This window comes from Cynara cardunculus, unplaced genomic scaffold (assembly GCF_001531365.2).
Source record: "Cynara cardunculus var. scolymus isolate 2C unplaced genomic scaffold, CcrdV1 Un_Scaffold_815, whole genome shotgun sequence".
Taxonomy (NCBI): domain Eukaryota; kingdom Viridiplantae; phylum Streptophyta; class Magnoliopsida; order Asterales; family Asteraceae; genus Cynara; species Cynara cardunculus.
This window is the reverse complement of record NW_020200623.1, coordinates 33,529-58,645: the sequence shown is the minus strand read 5'-3', so window position 1 is coordinate 58,645 and position 25,117 is coordinate 33,529. Positions and strand designations below refer to the sequence as shown.

The 25,117-nt window shown below is 32.9% G+C and overlaps 1 protein-coding gene across 1 annotated transcript; it reads left to right on the top strand.

Moving 5' to 3' along the window:
- The first annotated feature begins 19,322 nt into the window (after window positions 1-19,322).
- On the top strand, window positions 19,323-22,234 carry LOC112501989 (putative clathrin assembly protein At2g25430). The gene is made up of 2 exons (XM_025105785.1): window positions 19,323-19,555; window positions 20,043-22,234. The coding sequence occupies exon 2, from the start codon at window positions 20,069-20,071 to the stop codon at window positions 21,971-21,973; it is 1,905 nt and encodes a 634-aa protein (XP_024961553.1). The 5' UTR covers window positions 19,323-19,555; window positions 20,043-20,068; the 3' UTR covers window positions 21,974-22,234.
- The last annotated feature ends 2,883 nt before the right edge of the window (window positions 22,235-25,117 follow it).

Sequence of the window (25,117 nt, the reverse complement as noted above, 5' to 3'; positions counted from 1 at the left end):
GTTTGTTCAGAAAAATTGTTTGATCAGTCTGCCCTCTTTTATATAATATTTTTTCCTTAGACTTCAGTTTTTCATTTAATTGAATTATTTGTAAATCAAGCTTACTTATTTTAACAATCAGTTCTTCATTAACTAATTCCAACGATTTATATCGTTCCTTGGAATTAGATAGCTTGGCTTTTAAGATATTGGATTTTTCATTAAATGTTTTAGATTCAGATAACAGAGATTTAGCCCAGTCCAAATTTCCAGCATTTTCATCAAATAATTTGATGTATTTTTATTTTTGCGTTTGTAATTCTTTTTCAAAATTATCTGAACGCAATTTTTCTGTTTTTAATTGTTGCTGGAAAGATTGAAGTTTAAACATCATCTTATGCATCTGATTAATGCATGATTTCTCCAATACCTCTTCTTCCTCTTCAGCATTCTGTTCTTCTCCTTCATCTGAAGAACAACTCTCAGTTCTAGCCATCAAGCATATGTGTGCAACAGCCTCTGATTCTTCCTCCTCATCGGTTAGGTTTAACCAATGATCGTCTTCTGCCATCAGTGCTTTACCCGCATCTTATTGTTTTGAGAGAAGAAATTTGTTTTTGTAATAGTCGTTATTTCTCGTTACCGGCTTTATGCAGTTTACAGCAAAATGGCCTAGCTTGCCACAGTTATAACATTTTGTATGCTCATCAGCTACGCCTTTTACAAATTTCTTCTTCTCTTCCGGCTTCTTCTCGTACTTCTTCTCAAATCTCTTTTCTTCATATTTCTTTTTCTCGCCGAATTTATCTTTAAATTCGTGTTTTGAGCAAGACGACAATCTTTGAATGTTGGAATGTGGTCATTTCTTAAACTTCTTTTGGAATGCCTTAGTTAGCATCGCCATGGCATTTTTTATTTCAATCATTTCAGAGTCAGAATCAGAGCTGTCACTTTCTTCACTTGCCGATTCATTTGATTGGGTTATCTCTTTCACTTGCTTCCCAGTTCTGCTTTTCCCTTTCTTCTCAGACACAAAAGCTAAAGGATCAGCAACTTCCTTCTCTTTCTTCTTTTTAGAATCTCGGATCTCCAAAACTTCTTCCTCGTTATGCTTCAGAATTTCATAAACCTCATGTATGTCAATATCAGATAACGATTTTTTAAATCTGATATGATTAGCATAAGGTTTCCACTCTGGTTGAAGATTGCTGAGGAATTTAACATTTATCTCTATGACAGTTTTAGAGATTCCATTCTTAGTCAGCTCATTAAGCAGTCTGGTAAGCCTATCATAAACATTGTCAAGGCTCTCTCCGTCTCTAGCCTTGAATTCTTCATATGCAGATATACAATTAGTAATCTTCTACTGAGTTCCCACTTTAGAACCCATCATCATCTTTTCAATTTGAACCCACATGCTATGACCAGATGATTTATGATTGTCAATGCTAGTGTAGATATCATTCGCCAGTGCTTGCATCGTGTAGGACTTGCAAAGCACATCAGCATGGGCTCTTTCCTTCTCTTCCGCAGTATATCTGAACTTCTTTTTAATCACTCTTTGTGCAGGTCTGCCTTGTTCGAGAACAGCAGTTGTTTCTCTGTAGAAAACAGCAGGACCTTCCATCAAGGATTCCATGATCAGATCAGCTTCTTTCATTCTCTCAATGAAGTTGAGAAATCTATCCCTCCATTGGTTATAGTCCCCTCTAAACAGCACAGGTGGCTTGGTGTCAGTACCAATAGTCATTGCCTCTCATGAACTCATTATCACAGATATGTATGATATAGAATCAACTGCAGTTCAAAATTTGTATTAAAGGATTAGGATTTAAAAGATATTTCAATTGAATCGCATACAAGGATTTGCACACATTCAAGACTTAAAAAATATAAGCACACAAACTTATCCGGATTAGAAATCCGGTCAAGCTTATCCGGATTAGAAGTCCAGAAAAAAGAGAATCTTGAAGTTCTAAACAAAACAAGTTATCTAGATTAGATATCCGGACAACAAAGGAAGTTAAATCGCACAAAGAATTAACAAATTCGGATGAGAAATTCGGTGAATTCCAACACTTAGTCAAATTTCACACAAATAAGAAATCTCAAATCGGATGATTCTAACACTTAGTCAATTTTGCGAAAAAGAAATACGGACGTAAAAAGTCAACAAGTCAACAAGTCAAAATACGTACAAATCCGCTCAAAATCAAATCGCTCAAATATTCAAACAATTCTAAATCGCTCACACTTTGAACTAAATCGCTCACAACATGAAAGTCAAAATTCGATCAACAATCCGTTCACAAAGTCAAAGTACGAACAATTAAATCGCATACAACAATCCAATTAAATCACACAAACTAAATCGCACAAAACTTCAATTAAATCGCTCAACAATATCGCTCAGGTAACAACCGGATTATGAATAAATCGCATACCAAATATACTAAATCGCTCACTAAACCGCTTAAGAAGTAACCGGATTATCCACAAATCGTACAACACATCAAAGATTTACCAAGCGGATTAAGCTAAATCGGTCACTAAATTAAACAAGTACCAAGCGATTTACCTCTAAATTGAACAAGTCTTACCCGGTTTAACATAAATCGCACAAAATCAATTCACAAAAAAAATCACAAGACTTAAATCGGATAAGCTTTAAGCGATTTACACTTAAACCAATTAAGAGTTATACGAATTAGATTCAAGCAAAAACACAATCTTTTAACACTTTTTCACCAAAAAATGGATCAAAACTTGCAAAAAATATGAGTTTTTGAAGAACACTAACAGATTTCGAAAACTCAAAAATCGATCAAAACTGGTTCAAATCTTGATTAAAGTCGAAAAAAAATGTGAATCAAAACTGTTCAGAATGTAAATGCGAATTCAGTAGTATGAATTATATCAATCAATGATCAAAATCTAAGCGATTCAAGCCAAAATTGCGATTCTGGACCAAAGAACATCAAGAATAGTTGAAAAACACGATGAACATATTGTTAAATCCCTTAAAATTCGTGCAAAATCATCGATAATTTTGTTTAATCCTCTAAACAAATTGTTGCAGATAGCTCTGATACCAATTGAAATGCCCAAATCATACAAATTCAGAAAATAATCTTCAAGATGAAGATCAAGAATATGAGTAGAGAGAAATTTCACCAATCTTCAATGTATTTCTTGAGAGAAAAGATAACAACACTAAATCAGATTAATTGCAGAACTAATTACAATTAGAAAGTTAAACCCTATTTATACTAAGAAAACATGAAATGTCTAACAATTACAAAGCAATATAAATAGAGAACTTGAATACAACATTAACGCACATACTTGAACCCAACATGTTTGACCCTATATAAAGGGTATTTCCTTTGTAATTTTAGAGAGGATGCTTATTGTAAAAAATATATTACATAATAATAGTTTGACCATATTTTGAGTGTTGACTTTCTCTCTCTATTCTCTCAAGAGTTATATAGATCTGCCATTGTTGATTGAAGCTTTCATGAAGATTGATTGTTAGGGATCTACAATTGGTATCAGAGCAAGTTTACAGTGAGATTGATTGATGTGTTCAGATTATGTTCTTCATCTTCATAATATGTTCTTGATGTGTTCTTCATGGTTTTCATATCTGTCTACTCAAATCTTTCATCTTTTTGTGTTTGTATGTTAAAAAGATGATCGTTGTGTGCGTTTTTGGATTGTGAATCTTTATTATTCACAAGATTTCTTATTTTGATCATCCATCTTACAGATTTGATGAATTTTGTGATGTCTAGAAAATTTTGGTGTTCTTAAATAAAACTCATAAAATCTGGTTTTTGATCCATTTTGGTAAAATTTGTTGAATATTTTGTGTTTGTAATGGTTTTCAACTTAACCAGATTCAAGCTTCCTTGCACATATCTTGACTGGATTAATTGGTAAATCGTAGCTGCTTTGACCGAATTCAGGCACAGCCTTAAACAAATTAGTGTTACATCGCACACCCCTTGAGCGAAGTTGACCGGATTCAGGCACAGCCTTGAGCGAGTTAGTGTTACATCGCTCACCCCTTGAGCGATTAAGACATTACCTTGAGCGATTTAGGCAGTGCATTGAGCGGTTAAGAGTTAGTAGTGAGCGATGTACATCATAGTAGTGAGCGATTTACATCATAGTAGTGAGCGATTTACATCATAGTGTGAGTGATTTAGCTTAGGCTTGAGCGACTAAGAGCTTAGGTTTGAGCGATTAAGACTTGGACCGTGGGTGATTTAGCTTAGGTCTTGAGCGATTAAGAGCTTAGGCTTGAGCGATTAAAACATTGTCTTGGGCGATTTAGCTTAGGTCTTGAGCTATTAAGAGTTAAGCATTGAGCGGTTTAGACACTTCCTTGAGCGATTTATACTTTGTTTAGTTTTAGCCTTGAGCGATTTAGTTTTAAGCTTGAGCGATTTAGTTCATAGCTTGAGCGATTTAGTTCTTAGTTGTGAGCTTTGAGAGGCTTAGTCTTTGAGCGATTTAGCAGCAGGGTGTTACTTTTATAGTGGCTGGTAAACTACTCTTCCCGTGTTTAGAGCTGTCCTGCAATATGGTTCCATGGTTAAGAAAGTGATACCATAGGGAGATAAATTGTTGATCACACCTCCATGTTCAAAATCAAGGTTATGGTTCAATGTTAAACCACTTGATGCCTTCTCCAGATCATTGCTTGCAAAAAGGATTCTGTGAAGTAGCCCTCACATCTTAACTTTCCAAGATGTAAGCATGTTCTACATATACCTTTTTATGTTGTAAATTTTTCACTATGAAATCAATGAAATGCGGTTTCATCAGATTGACTGAGCATTTTTTGGTTCCTGTAAAGGCACTTTCATTTTTACCCATCATTTTTACATAAAAACCAAGTATTGCAATAATGGGTTGTTTCTTTGAAAAAGGACAGGATTATAGTTAGCTAACTTCATGCTTAATTGCTYGAGAGAAAAAAGGATATCTACCTATGCCTTCTATCTCAACTCTGTACAACTAGAGATGCAATAATTGAAGATGATGAYATACTTTGTGTGTTGTCTTCATTGATAGTGCATAGTAATTATTGAGGGCCATCAAAAGCACCATTAGTTTTACCAACTTAATTATATATGAAGTTCATGAGCAGGCAGTGGTAATCAGCATCCATGTGCATGCTGGTTTTGATAGATATACAGCATGGAGGGCCATGACCTGACCTCTTATACTGATTGTGAAATAGAAAATAATGGGGGTTAAACACATGAATTATGAAATACATATATGTTTGAAGAAGTGAAGTCYAGGGGGAACGGTTGGTAAATAGCAGAAATTTAAGTTATGCTTGAGTGGGAACTTCATATTCTAGAGTTCTGGAGTCATCTTGCAGCTTAGACACTCCAATATGGAGAAACCGATATAACTCAARATCTACATCATAGACAAAACCTTCGAATCCAGACCGTGAATCARTGAGTAAAAGTTCATGATATTATTAGTTGAGCACAAACAAACAGTAAAGAGACGTAAAATCATACCGTTCTTGACCGGCGGTGTCCCGGATCTGAGCCTTGACAGACTTGTGCTTTATAATGAGAGTTCGGGTCTGGAACTCGACACCGATAGTGGAACTGAACTCGTTTCTGGAGAAGCGAGCAAGTATCTGTGATTTGCAGTGCAAGGAGAAACAAAATCAGAAATCAATAGATGAACAAAATCGAGATGAACCAGCAAAAACAGAAATCGAGATGGATACCTAATCGAGAGATCGAGATGGATAGAATAAATCGAGAGATCGAGAAGAAGACGATAGGCGACGCAAGGCGATTGAGAGAGAGATCGATTGAGAGAGAGATCTGGTAGCGATTGAGAGAGAGATCGATTGAGAGAGAGATCTGGTAGCGATTGAGAGAGAGATCTGGTAGCGATTGAGAGAGAGATCGATTGAGAGAGAGATCTGGTAGCGATTGAGAGAAGCGACGCAAGGAATTAAGAGGTTTTCAGACTTTAGGATCCCTCTAAATAATTCAGACCTATTGAGAGTTTTTAAGCACTTAATTTAAAAAAAAAAACAAACGCACTTAATACCTCAATGTCTGACCGATTCAGACATAAGAGGCAATTAAGTGCTTTTTTTTTTTAAAAACAAACAGGGCCTTAGCTTTGAGAGGCTTAGTTTTTGAGCGATTTAGTCTTAGCTTTGAGAGGCATAGACTTGAGCTTAGGCACACTTTCGAGCATTTTTGACACTTTTCACTACATGATTTGTTTGAGCCTAGTCTAATTTTTGCTAAACATTCTTTTTGATCAGATTGAATTTCCAGGTTTTTTTGTGAAGTGTGAATTTTTTTTAATTGAGTGTGATTGTGTAATATTTTTGGATCGTATTTCTTTGATCAATTTCTTGAACTGCATAGATTCTTTATTTGATCAATCTTGAATTTTTTTATGGCAGCTTTTCTTGAGAAGGAGAATAAAGAGTCGAGAGTTCAGATTTCCAAGATGGAGAAGAGTATAATGGACTATAAAGACAAATACATAAACATGTTTTCTGAGAATCATGCTAATGTGGAATTTATTGCAAATTTACAAAAAGAGCATAAAGAAGCATTGGAAAGAGTTGAGAATGATTCCAAGTATCAAATTAATAAACTTGAAAAATCTTTGGATGATGTAAGAAAAGAATGTGATATTGAATTGAAAACATGGAGTAAATCTAATAAAGATCTGTTTAACAAACTCCAAAAAGTCCAGAGTGAATCTAGAGCTGAAGGAAATTCTCCAGGTAGAAAACATACTGAGACTGATGACTTAACTGATAAACTTCATAAGTCTGAAAGTGATCTGTTTGAGTTAAGAAAGTTACTGGACTTACAAAAAGAAAAGGTTTTGAAAGCTGAAAAGAAGTTCAATGTTGAAAGAACAGTTTTTGAAAAAGAGAAAAAGAGATATATTGAATTAGAGAAACGATTTGATGTTGAATGCTTATCTTATGAAAATAAGATTAATTCTCTTGAGCTGAATGCTAAATTTCTTTTGAATCAAATCTCAGATTTTGAACAACTATCATCTTGGAACGAGCCAAGGTTGGTAAAGAAAAGAAAGAGGCTGAACAAAAGCAGAAAGCACTAGATGAAGAGAAAAGACTATTTGTTCTTGAAAAGAAAAACACTGTCAAGAAACATGCAGCAATTGCCAAAGAACTTACAGAAAAGAAGAAGTGGCTTGACATTGCTTCTGAGAATGATAAGGGAAGTTCAGATGAAGAAAGAAAGAAGTTTGAGAGAGAAAGGAAAGTGTTTGATAAACTGAAGAAATAATTAGAATGTAAGTTTTTGGATACTGAAAAGAAATTGTTTGATCTAGAGACAGAACTTGTAACTGAATTGAATATGAGATCTGAACTTAAGAAAAAGTATGATTTAGTTGCTGATGAGAGAGACCAGTTACTTAAGAAAGTAACAGACTTTTCAAAAGCTGAAAGCTCAACTTGTTCTCAATCTCAGTGTAAAACTTGCTTTTATAACTGTTCCAGTGTTAAATCCAACAGTTATTCAAGCAGTCCTAAATCAACTATTTCTAAGAACAAGTCTCGTTCTTTAAATCAGTTTTATCAAGGGTATGTCATTGGATCACCCAATTATTCTTCAAAAGTTAAAAGCATTTGGGTCAATAAGTCTGAATCTGTTTCGTCCCGTAATTCTGTTGTTACTAACAATCTTCCTTGTTTTGTGAGATCCACTTCTGACTTGATAAATCTTAGCAAGAGAAGAATCATGTGCTCCACATGCAAACCAACAGATTTTGTGAACAGGAAACAGTACAACAGGTGGACTGATGATAACAGATTTCAGAAGAATTGGAAAGGCAAGAACAGGTATGATTACAATAATTGGTATGGATCTTACTGCATTTATGATCATCCTGTTAAAAGCACGAAAAAAAAACATCTAATAAAAATAGATGGTTTGGCAGTTATAACATCCCACAACCTGATACTAACAAAGAAGGACCCAAGTTCGTTTGGGTACCAAAATCTATTTGATCTGATTTTGCAAGTGTGTTATTATCGCGTTGATCAGAACATCATACCAATGATGCACTAATTCAGGGGGAGTTATATACTGTCCAAACGAGGCTTCTGAATATATTAGTTCAAAACTCGTGTCGACTAAGGCTTCTGAACAACACAGTTCAGGACCCGTGCTTTAACGTTGTGGTTTCTAAACACACAGTTTAGAACCCGTGCTAAACATGTTTTCTTATTTTTTCTAATTTTTTCTAATTTTTTCTAATTTTTTCTAATTTTTGAGCTGAATCGAATCATTTCTATAATCTAATTTCTAGGGGGAGTCTCTAGAAAGTTCAATAAATSTTTTTCGGAAAATAATTTTTTTTGGGAAACGAGTACATTTTATGAACAGGTATTTCCTGAGATTTTACTTGCGTAATTTCTCATCGTACATAACTCCAATACTTGTTTCAGCTATTCTTCAAATTGTTATTATCACGTCACTTAAAACGAAAATCATTTTTGGTGATAATACGCTCGTTAGTAATCAAAGTTTGTTTTCTGTTTTTTTTTTTACTTTGATTGATACATATTCGTTAATTCTTTGAATAATCAAAATCTTTAAACGTGTTCTTACATATCTTCATTCATTTCTCTCATATATTGAATAATCTGAATTTCCGTTTCACTCCTTGTTTGTTTGTGCATTAAAGTTACATCTTGATCAATTTTATATCTAATCATTGTGTTTCATTGCAATATCATCTTGATTAACTGTTGTGATCAACTGAGCTTACAGTAAATTTAGGAGGGACTAAGTGCTTCATAGAAATGTCTCTATAGAATGTTAGAACCGACAAACCTACCCAAGAGGACAACCATATCTGAGTAAGCTTAAACTCAAAAAGGAGTTTGTGTGCAGAGCTTAAAATGAAAAATGAGAGGGGTAGTTGTTGTGAGACAAAAGAATTGATGAGAGTTGTGTCAGGATCAAAAGATTAAAATAATCATGTTTCAAACTTCTAAATTCCGGGCATACCATATAATCTATTAGTTCTCGATTCTTTGGAGACTAATATTGAAAAAGGCAATGCCCAGGCCAATTCTTGTCACAACCCCACCAGCTACTCATTTATCTCTTAACAGATAAGTGTTTCAATAACACTTGGGGCACGCAGCTCACAATCTATCAATTTCTCATTCGGAGAAAGTTGATAATGAAACAGAAGGATATATGTCCCCCCTTCAAGTCTTTTTGATCACTAATTGAGTCTGATAAATTTGTGTAGTCCACACGGTTTATCTTTTTGAGCGTAAACAGAAGCATTAGTTGCTTTATCTTTCTACATTACACAGATTTTGCAAATTATATGTTATTTTGCCGAAACATTCATAGATATGCTATTATTAAGCTATCGATGATTGAATGGAAGACCTGGTGAGATGAGCCTCAAAAAGTCTCATATATACGGTACATCCATTGTATTGAGTATATCTGTTATACTCGCAGGCCAATCTTTTTATAAGATTGAAAACAATTTCATACGTTGAAATTGGCTGTTATCTTCCCATTCCCTTAATCTGAAAAGATTAAACAAGTGGATTTGAAAAGATCTACTTACAATTTCATGAATTGACGACTTTCACGGGAAATTTCATTCATTCTTGTGTATGATGTCATGATTCTCATTTCATCATAAGGGGGAGTATGTAATAATTAATGAAATGTCCAATTCTGAACTTTATAAGGGGAATTTGTTATAAAGATCAAGGGGGAGTAACAACAAAGATCGGCAAAAGAATTAAAAAGGAGTGCAACTGGAGACTATTACAAAAGATTATTCTGATGCTACAATGTCTGAGAGTTGTTGAATGTGAAGATCAATTTTACAACAGTTTGCTGAAGATCATTTTTGAAGATTGTTATTGTTTATGATCTATATTGTCAAAAGAGAAGATCATCGCGGTTCTACATTCGAGGGGAGAATGTTAGAAGATTTTTCTCAAACAAATGATTGTTTGAAGATTTTAAGTTGGAGATTGTTTTGAAGAAGACATAGAGTACTTAAAGCATCAAAGTTCAAACGAGACTCAAAACGCAGAAATTATTTCAAGTCTGAATACAAAGGGGAAGAATGTTAGGACTAAAATTCAGTGTAAAATTATATTCGTCTTAAAAGTTAATTTTGTCTATAATTGTTTTAAAGTCACCGTGTTTGACTTTTCTTAGAGAGTTTGACTTTGACTTTGTCTAGATGTTTGACCCTATATAAAGGGTATTTCCTTTGTAATTTTAGAGAGGATGCTTATTCTAAAAATCAGATTACGTAATAATAGTTTGACCAAATTTTGAGTGTTGACTTTCTCTCTCTATTCTCTCAAGAGTTCTTACAAGAGTTATATAGATCTGCCATTGTTGATTGAAGCTTTCATGAAGATTGATTGTTAGGGATCTACAAACCATGAAACTAATTTCACTAATGAAATCAAATTATTCAGTTTTCAAAATGTTCCATTGACCGAACCATATTTAGTTTCATTAATAAAACCAATTTCATTATGGTTAAAAACCATGAAACCAATTTCACTAATGAAATCATGTTATTCAGTTTTCAAAATATTTCATTCATGAAACCAATTTCATTTTGGTTAGGAACCTAAGACCAATTTCACTAATGAAATCATGTTATTCAGTTTTCAAAATGTTCGATTGATTGAATCATATTTAGTTTCATTAAAAAAAACCATTTTCGGTTTGGTTTGGAACCATGAAACCCATTTCACTAATGAAATCATGTTATCCAGTTTTCAAAATGTTTCATTAACTGAACCATCTTCAATTTCATTCATGAAACCGATTTCACTACTGAATCCAATTCATTAATACAACAATATTATTCAGGAACCATCATGAAACCATAATACATAATACTGATGAAACCAAAAATATAAAATACAAAAACCCAAATCTCCATACAATCTTGTTTAACTCATAGAACACCCAATTTACTCATGAACTAAAAGTNTGATGAAACCAAAAATATAAAATACAAAAACCCAAATCTCCATACAATCTTGTTTAACTCATAGAACACCCAATTTACTCATGAACTAAAAGTCAAAAAATTTATACATGAATACTTGTATTTACGGTAATAGTAGAATTGATGAGTGAAAGATATTTGCAAAAGATTCTCTTCTTCATATTCATGTAGGTTAAATTAACTATTATAACCTTAAGAGAGAAATTTTGGATGATCCATGTGAATTAATTAAAACATTACTAAAAATATATTTCCCTTAATATTAGTCGTAGATCAAATAAATGGATGAATATGATTAGTTTATAAAGTTTGTATAATTATATGATTTATAAAATAAATCTCATATATATATATATATATATATATATATATATATATATAGGGGTGAGTTCAAATAAAAACCACTCAATTTGTAAAAACCGTGAAAACCTCATTCAACCAATCATAATTTTTCATTTTATTCATTTTTTTGTAATTATGAGAGGTTGGTTAACCATTTTTATTGTGGAGGGTGTTAATCATAGATATTATCATCTTTATTATTTTAATTTTAGAGAAATACATGAAACAGTTTCATTAAAATTCCATTAAGTAGTATATGAAACAATTTCATAACCACATATGAAACAACTTCATCAAAAAAAGTATTATATGAAACAATTTCATAACCACATATGAAACAACTTCATCAAAAAAAGTATTATATGAAACAATTTCACAAGATTAACAATTTCATGAAAATTTTTCATAAGATTAACGATGGATGAGAGTAGTTTTTACGGTTTTTACAAATTGGAGTGGTTTTCATTTGATCACTATATATATATATATATATATATATATATATATATATATATATACTTATAATAAATTAGTAACTTGGTGACACATGTCATCTTCTGGTGAGCCGGTTTTCTTGTTTTCCCGCCTAAACACGTATTTAGACACAATTTACATTAGTGGTTCAATTAGACTCATTTGAACGTATTTAAACACAATTTACATTAACAGTTCAATTATACTCATTTGATTGACATTTATCTTACCTTCAATCCATCGTTGTCCAACCAAGCCAGCCCATAACAAAATGTTAGACCGGCTGACACAACCGAATTGGTTGAGGAAAAGGAAAGCCAGGACGTACGGGCCAAGGGAGAGTCTCAGGTAGACAATTTCTTGTCCTCTTATTCAATCAATCCCACTAATTTAGAATGTAATTAATTTTATTCTTGGGTTAATTAATTCGTGTGGTAACTGATTTCCGAAAAAAATGGTATTACTTCTAAGTTTAAATTCAATTTACTGATATAGTTTCATTTCTAAATTCAATTTTATTCTAGGGTTAACTTCAATTTATTCTAAATTCAATTTACTAAAAAAGTTTTACTTTAGAGTTATTTTAAGAGAATAAGTTTGAAGTCATTCTTTAGAGTTAGCTCACCTGAACTCTGAAGTTTGCCTTTTTAGACATAGCTCACCTGAACTTTAGAATTTGAACTCTAGAATCTGAACTCTGAAGTCTTTTTTTTTCAGACTTAGAAGTCTGAACTCTGAATTTTTTTTTAGACTTAGAAAAAGAATTCTGAAGTCTTCTTTTTAGACTTAGAAAAAGAATTCTGAAGTCTTCTTTTTCAGACTTAGAAGTCTGAACTCTGAAGTCTTGTACAATTCTAAAGAGTACAAGTCTGAAGAGTCATTCTTCAGAGTTAGCTCACCCGAATTCTGAAGTTTTCTTTTTTAGACTTAGCTCACCCGAACTCTTAAGTCTTTTTTTTTCCAGACTTAGAAGTCTGAACTCTAATTTAATGGGACTGATTTTATACTTTATAGTTATTTCAAGAGTATAAGTCTAAAGAGTCATTCTTCAGAGTTTTTTTTATCAGGGTTATTTCCAGAGTACAAGTATGAAGAGTCGTTCTTCAGAGTTAGCTCACCCGAACTTTATAGTCTTCTTTTCCAGACGAAGCACCATCCAGAGCCTCTACATAATGCATGTAGATCTTCTGGCTTGCCTATACAGAGTTCTGAAGTCTGAAGAGTTTTACTTCAGAGTAATTTCAAGAGTACACGTCTTGTAATAAACTTATCTAGACTTTGAATATAAGTTTTTAAGACTTAGACTTAGACTTAGTCTTGTAAGCCAGAGCCCCTCTGTTGGTTTGGCTTCTGGATGGCTTTGCTTCTGGTTGTTTATTTAAACCTTGGAAAAATATTCTGATCCATCATAAAGGAACCAAAGGGTCTCTGGTTGTAATTGAAATTCAAATTCTTTAAGTATTTAACATTTTTTTGACCCAGAGGCTCGAGTAGAGGCCTTTGGTTGGCCTTGCTTTTGGGTTGGTCTTGCTTTTTGTCGGTGAGTCCATAAGGGCTCTAGTCCTTAAGGACCAGAGGAGTTCTGGTTGGTCTTGCTCTGTATGATGCAAACTTTACCATGGGGTCTTTTTCAAAGATATTGGGTATTTGAATAACTCTAAACTCAAGGTCTTCAGACTTCGCCTTCAGATTTGACACAGAAGCTCTTCTAAGTTTAAATTCAATTTACTGATATAGTTTCATTTCTAAATTCAATTTTATTCTAAGGTTAACTTTATTTTAACTAATTATTGATATAGTTTCATTTCTAAATTCAAGTTTGAAGAGTCATTCTTCAGATTTATTCTTTAGAGTTATTTCAATAGTATAAGTTTGAAGTCATTCTTTAGAGTTTTACTTCAGAGTTATTTCAAGAGTACAAGTCTGAAGTCATTCTTTAAATTTTACTTCAGAGTTATTTCAAGAGTATAAGTCTGAAGTCATTCTTCAGAGTTATACTTCAGAGTTATTTCAAGAGTACAAGCCTGAAGAGTCATTCTAAAGAATTAGATCACTCGAACTCTGAAGTCTGCTTTTTCAGGCTTAGCTCACCCAAACTTTGGAGTCTGAACTCTGAAGTCTTCTTTTTCAGATTTGGAAGTCCAAACTCTGAAGTCTTTTTTTTAAACTTAGAAAAAGAAGTCGGAAGTCTTCTTTTACAGACTTAGAAGTCTGAGCTCTGAAGTTTTCTACAAGTCTGAAGAATCATTCTTTAGAGTTAGCTCACCCGAATTCTGAAGTCTTCTTTTTCAAATTTAGCTCACCCGAACTCTAAAGTCTCAACTCTAAAGTCTTTTTATTTCAGACTTAGAAGTCTGAACTCTGATTTAGTGGGATTGATTTTATACTTCAGAGTTATTTCAAGAGTAGAAGTCTGAAGAGCCATTCTTCAGAGTTTTACTTTAGAGTTATTTCCATAGTACAAGTCTGAAGAGTCATTATTCAAAGTTAGCTCACCCGAACTCTGAAGTCTTCTTTTCCAGATGGGGCACCATGCAGAGCCTTTGCATAATGCATGCAGAGCCTCTACATAATGCATGCAGAGCTTCTGGCTTACCTATATAGAGATCTGAAGTCTATAGAGTTTTACTTCAGAATTATTTCAAGAGTACAAGTCTGGAGAATTATTCTAAATTAACTTCTAAGTTTAAATTCAATTTACTAATATAGTTTATTTTCTAAATTTAATTTTATTCTAGGGTTAACTTCATTTTAACTAATTACTGGTATATTCATTTCTAAATACAAGTCTGAACAGTCATTTTTCAGAGTTATTTCAAGAATACAAATCTGAAATAGCATCGTACTTTCGATGATCATTCATATCTGTAAGATAAGTTTCTGATATGATTTAATTTTTTTAAATTACCCTGTGTAATACAAGAGATCGAACCTAGTATATATATATATATATATACATATAATATATATAAAGGTTGGTTCAAATGTTAACCAAGATTATTGTGTTAACTTTGTTAACCAATCTTGGCCATTGATTCTTACAATAAATGGTTGAGATTAATCATGATAAAAAATAATTTTTTAAATTTACAATTTCAAAAAACATATGTGAACAAAGGGGAAAAAAGTATTTAGGTAATTTTCTTTTTTATGTAACTCTCATATCATTAATTGGGACTTACAAAATAAAAAATCTCATTATTTTTGTTAATGTAAGAACCATATGAACACACACACACACACACACACATATATATATGAATCATTGTGTCAAATACGAACAAAAATTGACATATATATGCACTTGGATTGCATAGCATTTATAAACACAATATGAGCATAATAAGAATAGTTGCTACACGAAAGAAAAGAAAAGGTATGAACAGCTTATGAACAATAGTTCCTTCATTATGAATACATTCATAAGCGAGCCAATGTTGAGATATGCAACTAGTATACATATGAACACTTGTGAACAATAGTTCCTTCATCATGAACACAATCAAGAGCGAGCCAATGTTGAGATATGCAGCTAGTGTACATATGAACACAATATGAACAATAATTCCTTCATTATGAACACATTCAGGAGCGAACCAATATTGAGATATACAGCTAGTGTACATATGAACACAATATGAACACTTGTGAACAATAGTTCCTTCATTATGAACAATGGGTTTATCCATAATAGCTTAAACGATGCCAAAAACTTTACTACTAGGTCTCTTCTACCAATCACAAATTTAAAAACATTATAGATAGAAAAATCAATATTATAAAAAAATAAGATCAATAATAAATTAACAAAAATTATAAATTCAATATTAGATGTCTTAATTCATGTCGCTACTAGAACATATATGAACACAACTGAACATATATGAACACTAGTTGTAGTCTATTGCAGGTCAAGCATCACAAGCAACTGATGGAGCCGAATGGTTATCAGAATTGGATTGCATAACAAATTAAGTTGACGATGAACTCATTCCATTGGAACATATGAATTGACCTTGTAGTAATAATTAAAGAAAAAAACTATCAACACAATATGAACTATAAAAAACACAAAAACGTCATAATCAACATAATTTTGATTAAAACGAATACAATAACATATTAATCCATTATCAATACAAACACTTTCATTATTGTCTTCACTTCCGGAACTCGAGGTCCGATTGTCATCGTAAACCATTTTAACCTTCTCATTGTTGTCGTTTTATTTTTCAATGAGTTTATCCATATTAGCTTGAACGATATCGAAAACTTTACTATCGGGTCTGCTTTAACAATCACAAACTCAAGAACATTATAGATAGATAAATCAATATTATAGAAAAACAAGATCAATAGTAAATCAACAACAATTATGGGATTTTTTTTGATTTTGTAACTCCTAACTAATGATATGGGAGTACATACAAACTAAAATTACGTATTTACCCATGTCATTAAATTATGAGATGCATATGAACCTAGATAAAAGATGGATTTTCACTGGTTGAACTTGGTTAACAAATTTAACACAATAATCTTGGTTAAAATATTAACTTTGTTATTGTGTTCATATTGTGTTCATAAATGCTATGCAGTCCAAGTTCATATAAATGTCAATTTTTGTTCATATTTGACACAATTGTTCATACATATATAAATGTGTTCATATCATTCTTACAATATTACCAAAAATAATAAGATTTTTTGATTTTGTAACTCTTAATTAATGATATGAGAGTTACATAAAAAAAATTACCTGAATACTCTTTTTCCCTTTGTTTACATATGTTTTTTAAAACTTTAAATTTAAAAAATTAATTTTTTATTATAATTAATCACAATCATTTATTATAAAAATCAATAGCCAAGATTGATTAACAAAAATATTCTTTCATATAACTCGACTTAACCAGGAAAAAACATAAATATGGAAGCGACCAAAACAATGAGGTTTTGCAAAGGTCACGAAAATCTTTGGAATAGACGAAAGCCAAAAGACAAAACAATGGATAAATTTCAAACTGAAATTTCCTCCCAAAACTAAATAATTAATTCATTTTACTTTATTGTAATTGAATAAAACAAAAAAAATACGCGTGTAACGCTGGAAAATAAATTTCAGATTTTATTGTTTAGTTTTTATTATTTGTTTATATCGATACAATATGATTTTATATGAATTTAAGAAAATAATAATATTTTTATTTTTGGATAAAATATAAATTTATAGACAACATAAAAATTTGAAACAAATAAATTGATATTATTATTAAATTAACTATTTAATAGTTCTTGTTTTTTAATGTAACTTTTTAAATTCAATTTTTTATTATAATTTAATTTAGATTTAATAACAAGATAATTTATATTTGATTTAACAATGTACTTTTTTTTATAAAGATGATAATTAATCATTCTGTTATAGATAATCTTAATTATATTTTAGATTTTATATATTTAAACTGGATGTTTATCCCGTATTCGATTATGTTTTTTTTTTTTTTTGTAAGGGTGTCCGGGCCAAAGCCCGACTAATCCCCGGCAAATTTGGAGGCTAAACATGGCCCCACTTAAATGTCNGTCCGGGCCAAAGCCCGACTAATCCCCGGCAAATTTGGAGGCTAAACATGGCCCCACTTAAATGTCGCCAACACTCCCCTCCCAGGGCTCGAACTCGGGTTCATGACTATGCCATGCCCAAGCCTTTACCACTAGGCTGGAAGGTCTTTGACTACTCGATTATGTTTATCTGTAGCTAGTTACACAAATTTAAGAATAGAGCTTTAATAAGTTATATTTATGCAAAATTACTTGTAATATTGAATTTTAAGTAATGTACATTAATAAACAATACTTTATATATACAAAATAATTTTTAAAAATATTTATCAGATACTTTGTGATATAGTATATATTTTGTTTTCTTCGTACAATGCTCCGTACACTCTTATCTCTTTCCCCACACAAAATTTTATTTAGTTATATGAAGATGATAAATTTTAATATTAAATTAAAAAATATATATTTATTTATACTATATTATAAAACATTTGATATAAATTTTTAAAAACATTTTTTATACATAAAATACTATTTATTGATGTATATTACTTAAAATTCAAGATTACAAATAGAATGTGTATGAAGATATCTTATTAAAACTTAATGTTTGAATTCTTGTAACTAACTGCAGTTAAACATAATCAAATACATGATAAACATGATTTTAAATATAAAATCTATAATATATTTAAGATAATTATTGAGTTCTAACAAAATACTTAATTATTATCTTTATAAAATTATATTTTTTAAACGAAAAATAAATTAAAGAAATACATAAAAAAATTGAAATTTTAAATAGTTAATTTGATAATAATATAAAAAATGATTTTTTTAATGATATATCTTCATATTTATATTTTGTTCAAAAATAAAAATATTATCGTTTTCTCAAAACCACATAAAACTGTATTGTAATATCGAATGAAACAAAAAAAAATAACATTAAAATCGAGATGTATCTCGCTACATTGTGCAAGTACCCTTCTAATATTTCTAAATTGTAAACGTTAATATTTTATCAAAAACTTAATCACGACAGTAATAAATGACATATAATTCTCTTTATAATCTACTAGAAAGGTACTCGTGCAATGCATCGAGATACATCTTGATTTCAGTATTTCGTTTTATTCCATTTTTATGTCGATATAATACCGTTTTATGTGGTTTTGAGAGAAAACGATAATGTTTTTATATTTGAATAAAATAAAAATTTGAAAATATGATAAAATTTTGAAAAAAAATAAATATATATCGATATCAGTATCAAATTAACTTTTTTGAAAGTTCTTGTGTTTTGGTGTAATTTTCTTAATTTAATTTTTCAGTTATAATTTAATTTAGGTTTAGTAACAAATAAATTAATTTTACGTTTAATAATATAATTTTTTATAAAGATAATAACTAAAGTATTCTGTTAGAACCTAATAGTTATCCTAATTATATTTTAGATTTTATATATTTAAAATGAGATGTTTATCCAATATTTGATTATGTTTATCTGTAGTTAGTTACACAAATTCAAATATGAAACTTTAATAAGTTGTATTTATGCACAATTTACTTGTAATCTTAAATTTTAAGTAATATACATCAATAAACAATATCTTATGCATAAAAAATAATTTTTAAATTTTTTTATCAAATTATTTATAATATAGTATAAATAATTTGGTTCTTAAATTTTATAAAATCTTATTTTAAAACATTTAATTCCAAAAATTCCTTATCGGTAATTTAATCATGTCAGTATTTTACAGGATTTTAGATAAATTACTTCAAATAAAAAATTAAGAAAATAGAAGGGTTTACAATAAAGACAGAGCCACGTTCTGGAATGATTTGCTCCTCACATAGAACCTTCCTTGGTCTCACTGATCCAACGGCTCAAATTCAACCATCCTCATCTCTTATTCTAAGTCCATTTCTATTCTTCTCTCTCTACAGAAAAATCAGCTCGAGAGAGAGAGAGAGAGAGAGATCTCCGGCGAGACGAAAACAAGACGTGACACCAGATGTTTCTTCTTCGACTTCAGATCTAAACTTTGACTCGATTGTCCATAAAGTCAACCGATCTAATCATCCACCGGATTTTCCAAGTATTGTCTGTTGTTGATATTTTACGGTATGGGGTTTTGCAAAATTAACCTAGTCAATTTCGTTATAACTGTATCTTAATTGGAAAAAAAAAATAAGAATTCAGCTGTTTGGTAAACTTGTGATGGAACTGTTTATGTGATTGTGCGTCGATTGTTAATATGGATTTGATTTCGGTTATTCCCAAGTAGAAGAACAATTAATGATGGATCCATAAAAAATTGATTTGATTAATGATGGATCCATAAAAAAGATGATATGTGTTTGATGTGGTGTATTTATGATTTTTTTCATGGTTTGTGGAGTTGCGAAATGTAAAATAACGATGACATCTGATTTATCGACCATTGATATGCATTTGTTTTGTTTGATTCTTGACTTTTATGAGTCGGTGCTAATTTTGATCTTGGGAAATCCACAAGTGTTTGTGATATGTTAATGAAAGTTGTGAGATTTGTTTTCTTAGGTATGCAGAGATTTAAATGTACCTGCTTTATGTAATTTTGCTTTTTTAGGGTTTAGCAGAACAAGGAACGGAACTATGGCTTTGCGGAAGGCCATGGGAGCGGTGAAGGATCAAACTAGTATTGGAATAGCTAAGGTAGCTAGCAATATGGCTCCTGAGTTAGAGGTTGCCATAGTGAAAGCCACCAGTCACGATGATGATCCGGCCAGTGAGAAGTACATCCGAGAGATCTTGCAGCTCACATCTTACTCACGTGGATATGTCAGTGCCTGCGTTCATGCGGTATCAAAAAGGTTGAGCAAGACTCGTGATTGGATTGTGGCACTCAAGTGTTTGGTTCTCATCCACAGATTGTTGAATGATGGCGATGCGGTTTTTCAGCAGGAAATCATGTATGCTACTAGGAGGGGAACGAGGTTGCTTAACATGTCGGATTTTCGTGATGAGGCCCATTCAAATTCTTGGGATCATTCTACGTTTGTGAGGACTTATGGTTTTTACCTAGACCAGAAACTGGATTTGATTGCCTATGAGAGGAAGGAAAACAACGGTGGTATGGAAGTACCTGACAGGCTCAGGGAAGATCGGTGGAGGTCGCCACCATATCATGGGAATGATTATGGTAACAACGAATTTCCTAATGAGCCTGGGTATGGTGGAAGTATGAGGAGGTCAAGATCTTTTGGAGATGTAAGAGAGGGATCTATTGGATCCTCTCAGGAGAAAAAAAATGTGACCCCTTTGAGGGATATGAAACCCGATAGGATCTTTGGGAAGATGGGGCATTTACAGAGGTTGTTGGATCGGATCTTGTCATGCAGACCCACAGGTCTAGCAAGGAACAGCAGGATGGTATTGGCTGCTCTGTACCCTGTTGTGCAAGAGAGCTTTAAGCTTTATGCTGATATATGCGAGGTTCTCGCCATCTTGCTTGATCGGTTCTTTGATATGGATCATCAGGATTGTGTGAAGTCATTCGATGCTTATGTTAGTGCTGCCAAGCAGATTGATGAGCTTATAGGTTTCTATAATTGGTGCAAGGATATGGGCATTGCAAGATCTTCAGAGTATCCCCAAGTTCAGAGGATAACTGCTAAATTACTAGAGACATTGGAGGAATTTGTGAGAGATAGAGCCAAGGCTATGAAAAGCCCCGAGAAGAAGCCGGAGGTCAAGGAACAGGTTAGAGAAGAAGAGCCACCACCTAATATGAATGATATAAAGGCTTTGCCAGCGCCAGAGACGTATACTCCACCACCGCCTCCTGAGCCTGAGCCACCCAAGGCTGAACCACGACATGCCGGGGATTTAGTGGATTTAAGAGAGGAGGCACTGACAGCAGATGATCAAGGAAATAGGTTTGCATTGGCATTGTTTGCAGGTCCAGCAGCAAACAATACCAACGGGAAGTGGGAAGCATTTGGGTCAAATGGTGAGCCTGAGGTAACCTCTGCTTGGCAGAATCCAGCTGCAGAACCAGGAAAAGCCGATTGGGAACTTGCATTGGTGGAAACTGCCAGTAATCTAGAGAAACAGAAGGCAGCAATGGGTGGTGGACTTGACCCGTTGCTTCTTAATGGAATGTATGACCAAGGAATGGTGAGGCAACATGTTAGCACCTCCCAGCTAACTGGTGGTAGTGCTAGCAGTGTGGCTTTGCCAGGGAAGACTGCCACACCCGTATTGGCACTTCCTGCACCTGATGGGTCGGTACAAACGGTTGGGGGGGACCCATTTGCAGCGTCATTGAGTGTCCCTCCACCTTCTTACGTCCAAATGGCAGATATGGAGAAGAAACAACAGTTACTTGTGCAAGAACAGGGGGTCTGGCAACAGTATGCTAGCCAAGGGATGCAAGGTCAAGGTAGTTTGACCAAGATCAACAACGGTGGATATATAGCTCCTGGGCAACCACCCGTGATGCCTTATGGATATCCACCAGTTAATGGAGCCGGGTACTACTATCCTACTAGTTACTGATACATGATTACTCTGTATTTGTTCTTCAATCATGTGTTACATTCTACTTTTTTTTTTTTTACATTTTCATTGTATCTTTTAATGTGATTGATACTGCATTTCTTCCTGAGTGTAGAAATGGGAAGAGGGTGAGAGAGACACAGAAACGACAAAACAATTGGTATTGTGGGAGGAATGTAGAGATGGGTGCTTTTTGTTCCATTCATGATATCTTGCATATGTTCTGCATCTTTGTTCTTATGTTATGCTCCTTTTTAAAACACATCACTTTCTTGATCCAATTTCGTGAAACGCATGTAATCATAATGTTTCTTTTTGCTTCTTGTTCTATACATGATGATATAAAATGGCATATGTACTAGCTTTATTCTGCTTGAAGTACTTTTATAGTGCTTCATACTTTAATTAAAGAGAGAAGTGGCACTACATGCTTTATTTCTTAAGACCCAAGTAAGATTGCTTGCCACTTCCACTTTCACAATCAAGTACAATCTTCCATTTTTATCTTTAAAGACCTTAGAAACCAGATTTCCGGAACGAAACTTTTGTTCTACTCCTGTTGACACACCCTTGATAGTTTATTGGGCAATACACATAGGGAATGGGTATGCTGAAACGAACCTTTCCATATTATGATCCTAAATACATAATTTTGGGATTTGAATGTATGTCTCCAAGGTTACTTTAGCCAGTTTAAGCAACTTGAACAAGCAAAACTTCACAATCGCGGATGTCTTAAACTAGATTGGCTGGGTCTCCCCAAAGGCTGAAATTTTCAGTTCTATAGCATTGTACTGGAACAGCAAGCAAGGCAGCAGCTTGCTTGCGCTTTGGGATTATTACTCCGAAAAAAACTCAGTTGGTTCAGTTTGAGGGATGTTCGACTGGCAAGATTTATTTGTCTTCTTCTAGTGTTAGGCTGCTAGGGAGGAAACAAATGATTAGCCAACTAGTTTGTGTGGTGGAGACTATATTAAGATGAACAAAAGATCCTGAAATCAAAACATGAATTATTGACTATATTAAGATGAACAAAAGATCCTGAAATCAAAACATGAATTATTAAATCGAACAAATGTCGTTACTCAGATGTAGGGTCTAAGATCTTACTTCTATCCCAAAGGAGTAGAGAGACTGTTTTCATGAATACATCATCGAAGAGAGTATGTGAAACTACACAAAACAAGTAAGCAAAAAGGTCAAATAACCTAGTTGTTGGCTTTCTAACCTTCACCCTTTACCCTCTGCCTTACACTACCGACCCTCTAGTCCTAAGTTCCCCGGTACTCCTATTAGAAGCCATGCTCTCTGGATGTTCAAGGCCGCCATTTCCGGGCTTAGCCGCTCCTTCCCATCCTCCTCACCCTTCGACCGTTGTGACGCCATCCTTCTTTTGTGAACATGTCCAAAAAAGCGGAATCTTCCCTCTTTCAACTTATTTCATGGTAGATGCAACTCCAAGTCGAACAGAAAACCTTGTTCATTGTCGTGTCTGACATGGTCCGTTAGCTTCCTCTCATGCACCTTCTTTATTGCCCAACCCTCAGTAGTAAGATCCATACAACATATCTGGTTTGATGGTTGCCTTGTAAAATTTTCCCTTCATAGACACTTGAAACAATCCTTTTGAAACGCCATTTGTTCTTCAGAGTTGGGTTCCGATGGGGAGAGGAATTATGATAGGAAACGTAAGAAGAGATATCTACCCTTGGATCAATCTTAATTGAATGTCAACGCTAATGAGATGCACCGGATCAATTCCCTTCTAAAGCATAATTCATGGGTGTGCATAAAATTAAAAGTGATCCAGGGTTCAGATATTTTATTGCGCTTCTCACATGATCCTTAGCCTTGTTCTCCAATGATGACTTCTACCCTCTCTCATCATACTTGTCGAACCATCTCATTTTGCATCATCACCAAGACTTCAACTGATTCTTTAAAACTTTTGTTAAAATAAAGTAGGAAACAGATAGGAAAAATCTTCATATTTGGATAACAAACTTTAAAATCAAATGTTTTAGAGAGAGAATTGGTATTTTTTTTTCTTGTTTCCACAATTCCACTAATGATGTTTAGTGTCTTATTTACTTTATATGATTTTTTTTTAAAATTTATTGGAATATTGGGAGTCTCGTTACTTTAATTCTAATGATCTCATATTTGGATAACAAACTTTAAAATCAAATGTTTTAGAGAGAGAATTGTTTTTTTTTTTTCTTGTTTCCACTAGTGATGTTTAGTGTCTCATTACTTTAATTGTGATGATTATTTCTTTTTTCTTTTCTTTGGTTCAAATTTTTAGCGGTTCTCTAAAAAAACTATAGTGGAAGAAATTAATTGGAGACTGAGGGGCTGTTTATTAAACGCTTACCCGGTAAGTACTTACTAAGCAATTTTCCTCACCGAATGAACATGGCAAGGGGCACGAATCTTACCTGGTAAGAGCGATAATAAGGATGGAGAGTCTTACCCGGTAAGTGAGAGTGAGGACTCTTACCCGGGTAAGCGCTTACCAGATAAATTGTTGCATAAATATGTTTTGATGTACTACAATTTTACCCGGTAAAATCAATTATATTGTTGACTCCTAACAATAAGCGTTTACTGGGTAAGCATTTAGGTAAACGGCCTCTTAGAGAAATATGTAAACCAATGATTTCATAGATTTGATCGTGGTTTACATTTATAGTTTCTATACTTGTTTATTTTTTGGGGTATTATATTCCAGATAAGAAAAGGTGCAAATTTGAGATTTGAAATTACTCTTGCTGAGTTTAATATTTTATGACTTTTATTTACTATTCTAGATATTTTTGTAAAATATTTTGATAATAATTAATATTGAAATTTTAAAGTTAAGTGTAATTTCTTTTTGAAGATTTTTACTTTTCTGTATCCCTTTTAGAGAAATTATAGATAATCTATTAGAAATATTCTAACATAACAGCCTTTGAAAATAAACCGATGTGTTATGCACAATCGCTTATTGCATCGTTTCATCCGTTAGGCTTCGACATTTGTGGCCGACTTTATTCTAATCTCTTCAAGGACGAGCTTGTTTGAGAGGTCGTTTGCTATCTCCGCCTGTAGGTAAGGAAGGCACAAGCTTGTTTTAGTACCATCTTGACAAACTTGATGGAG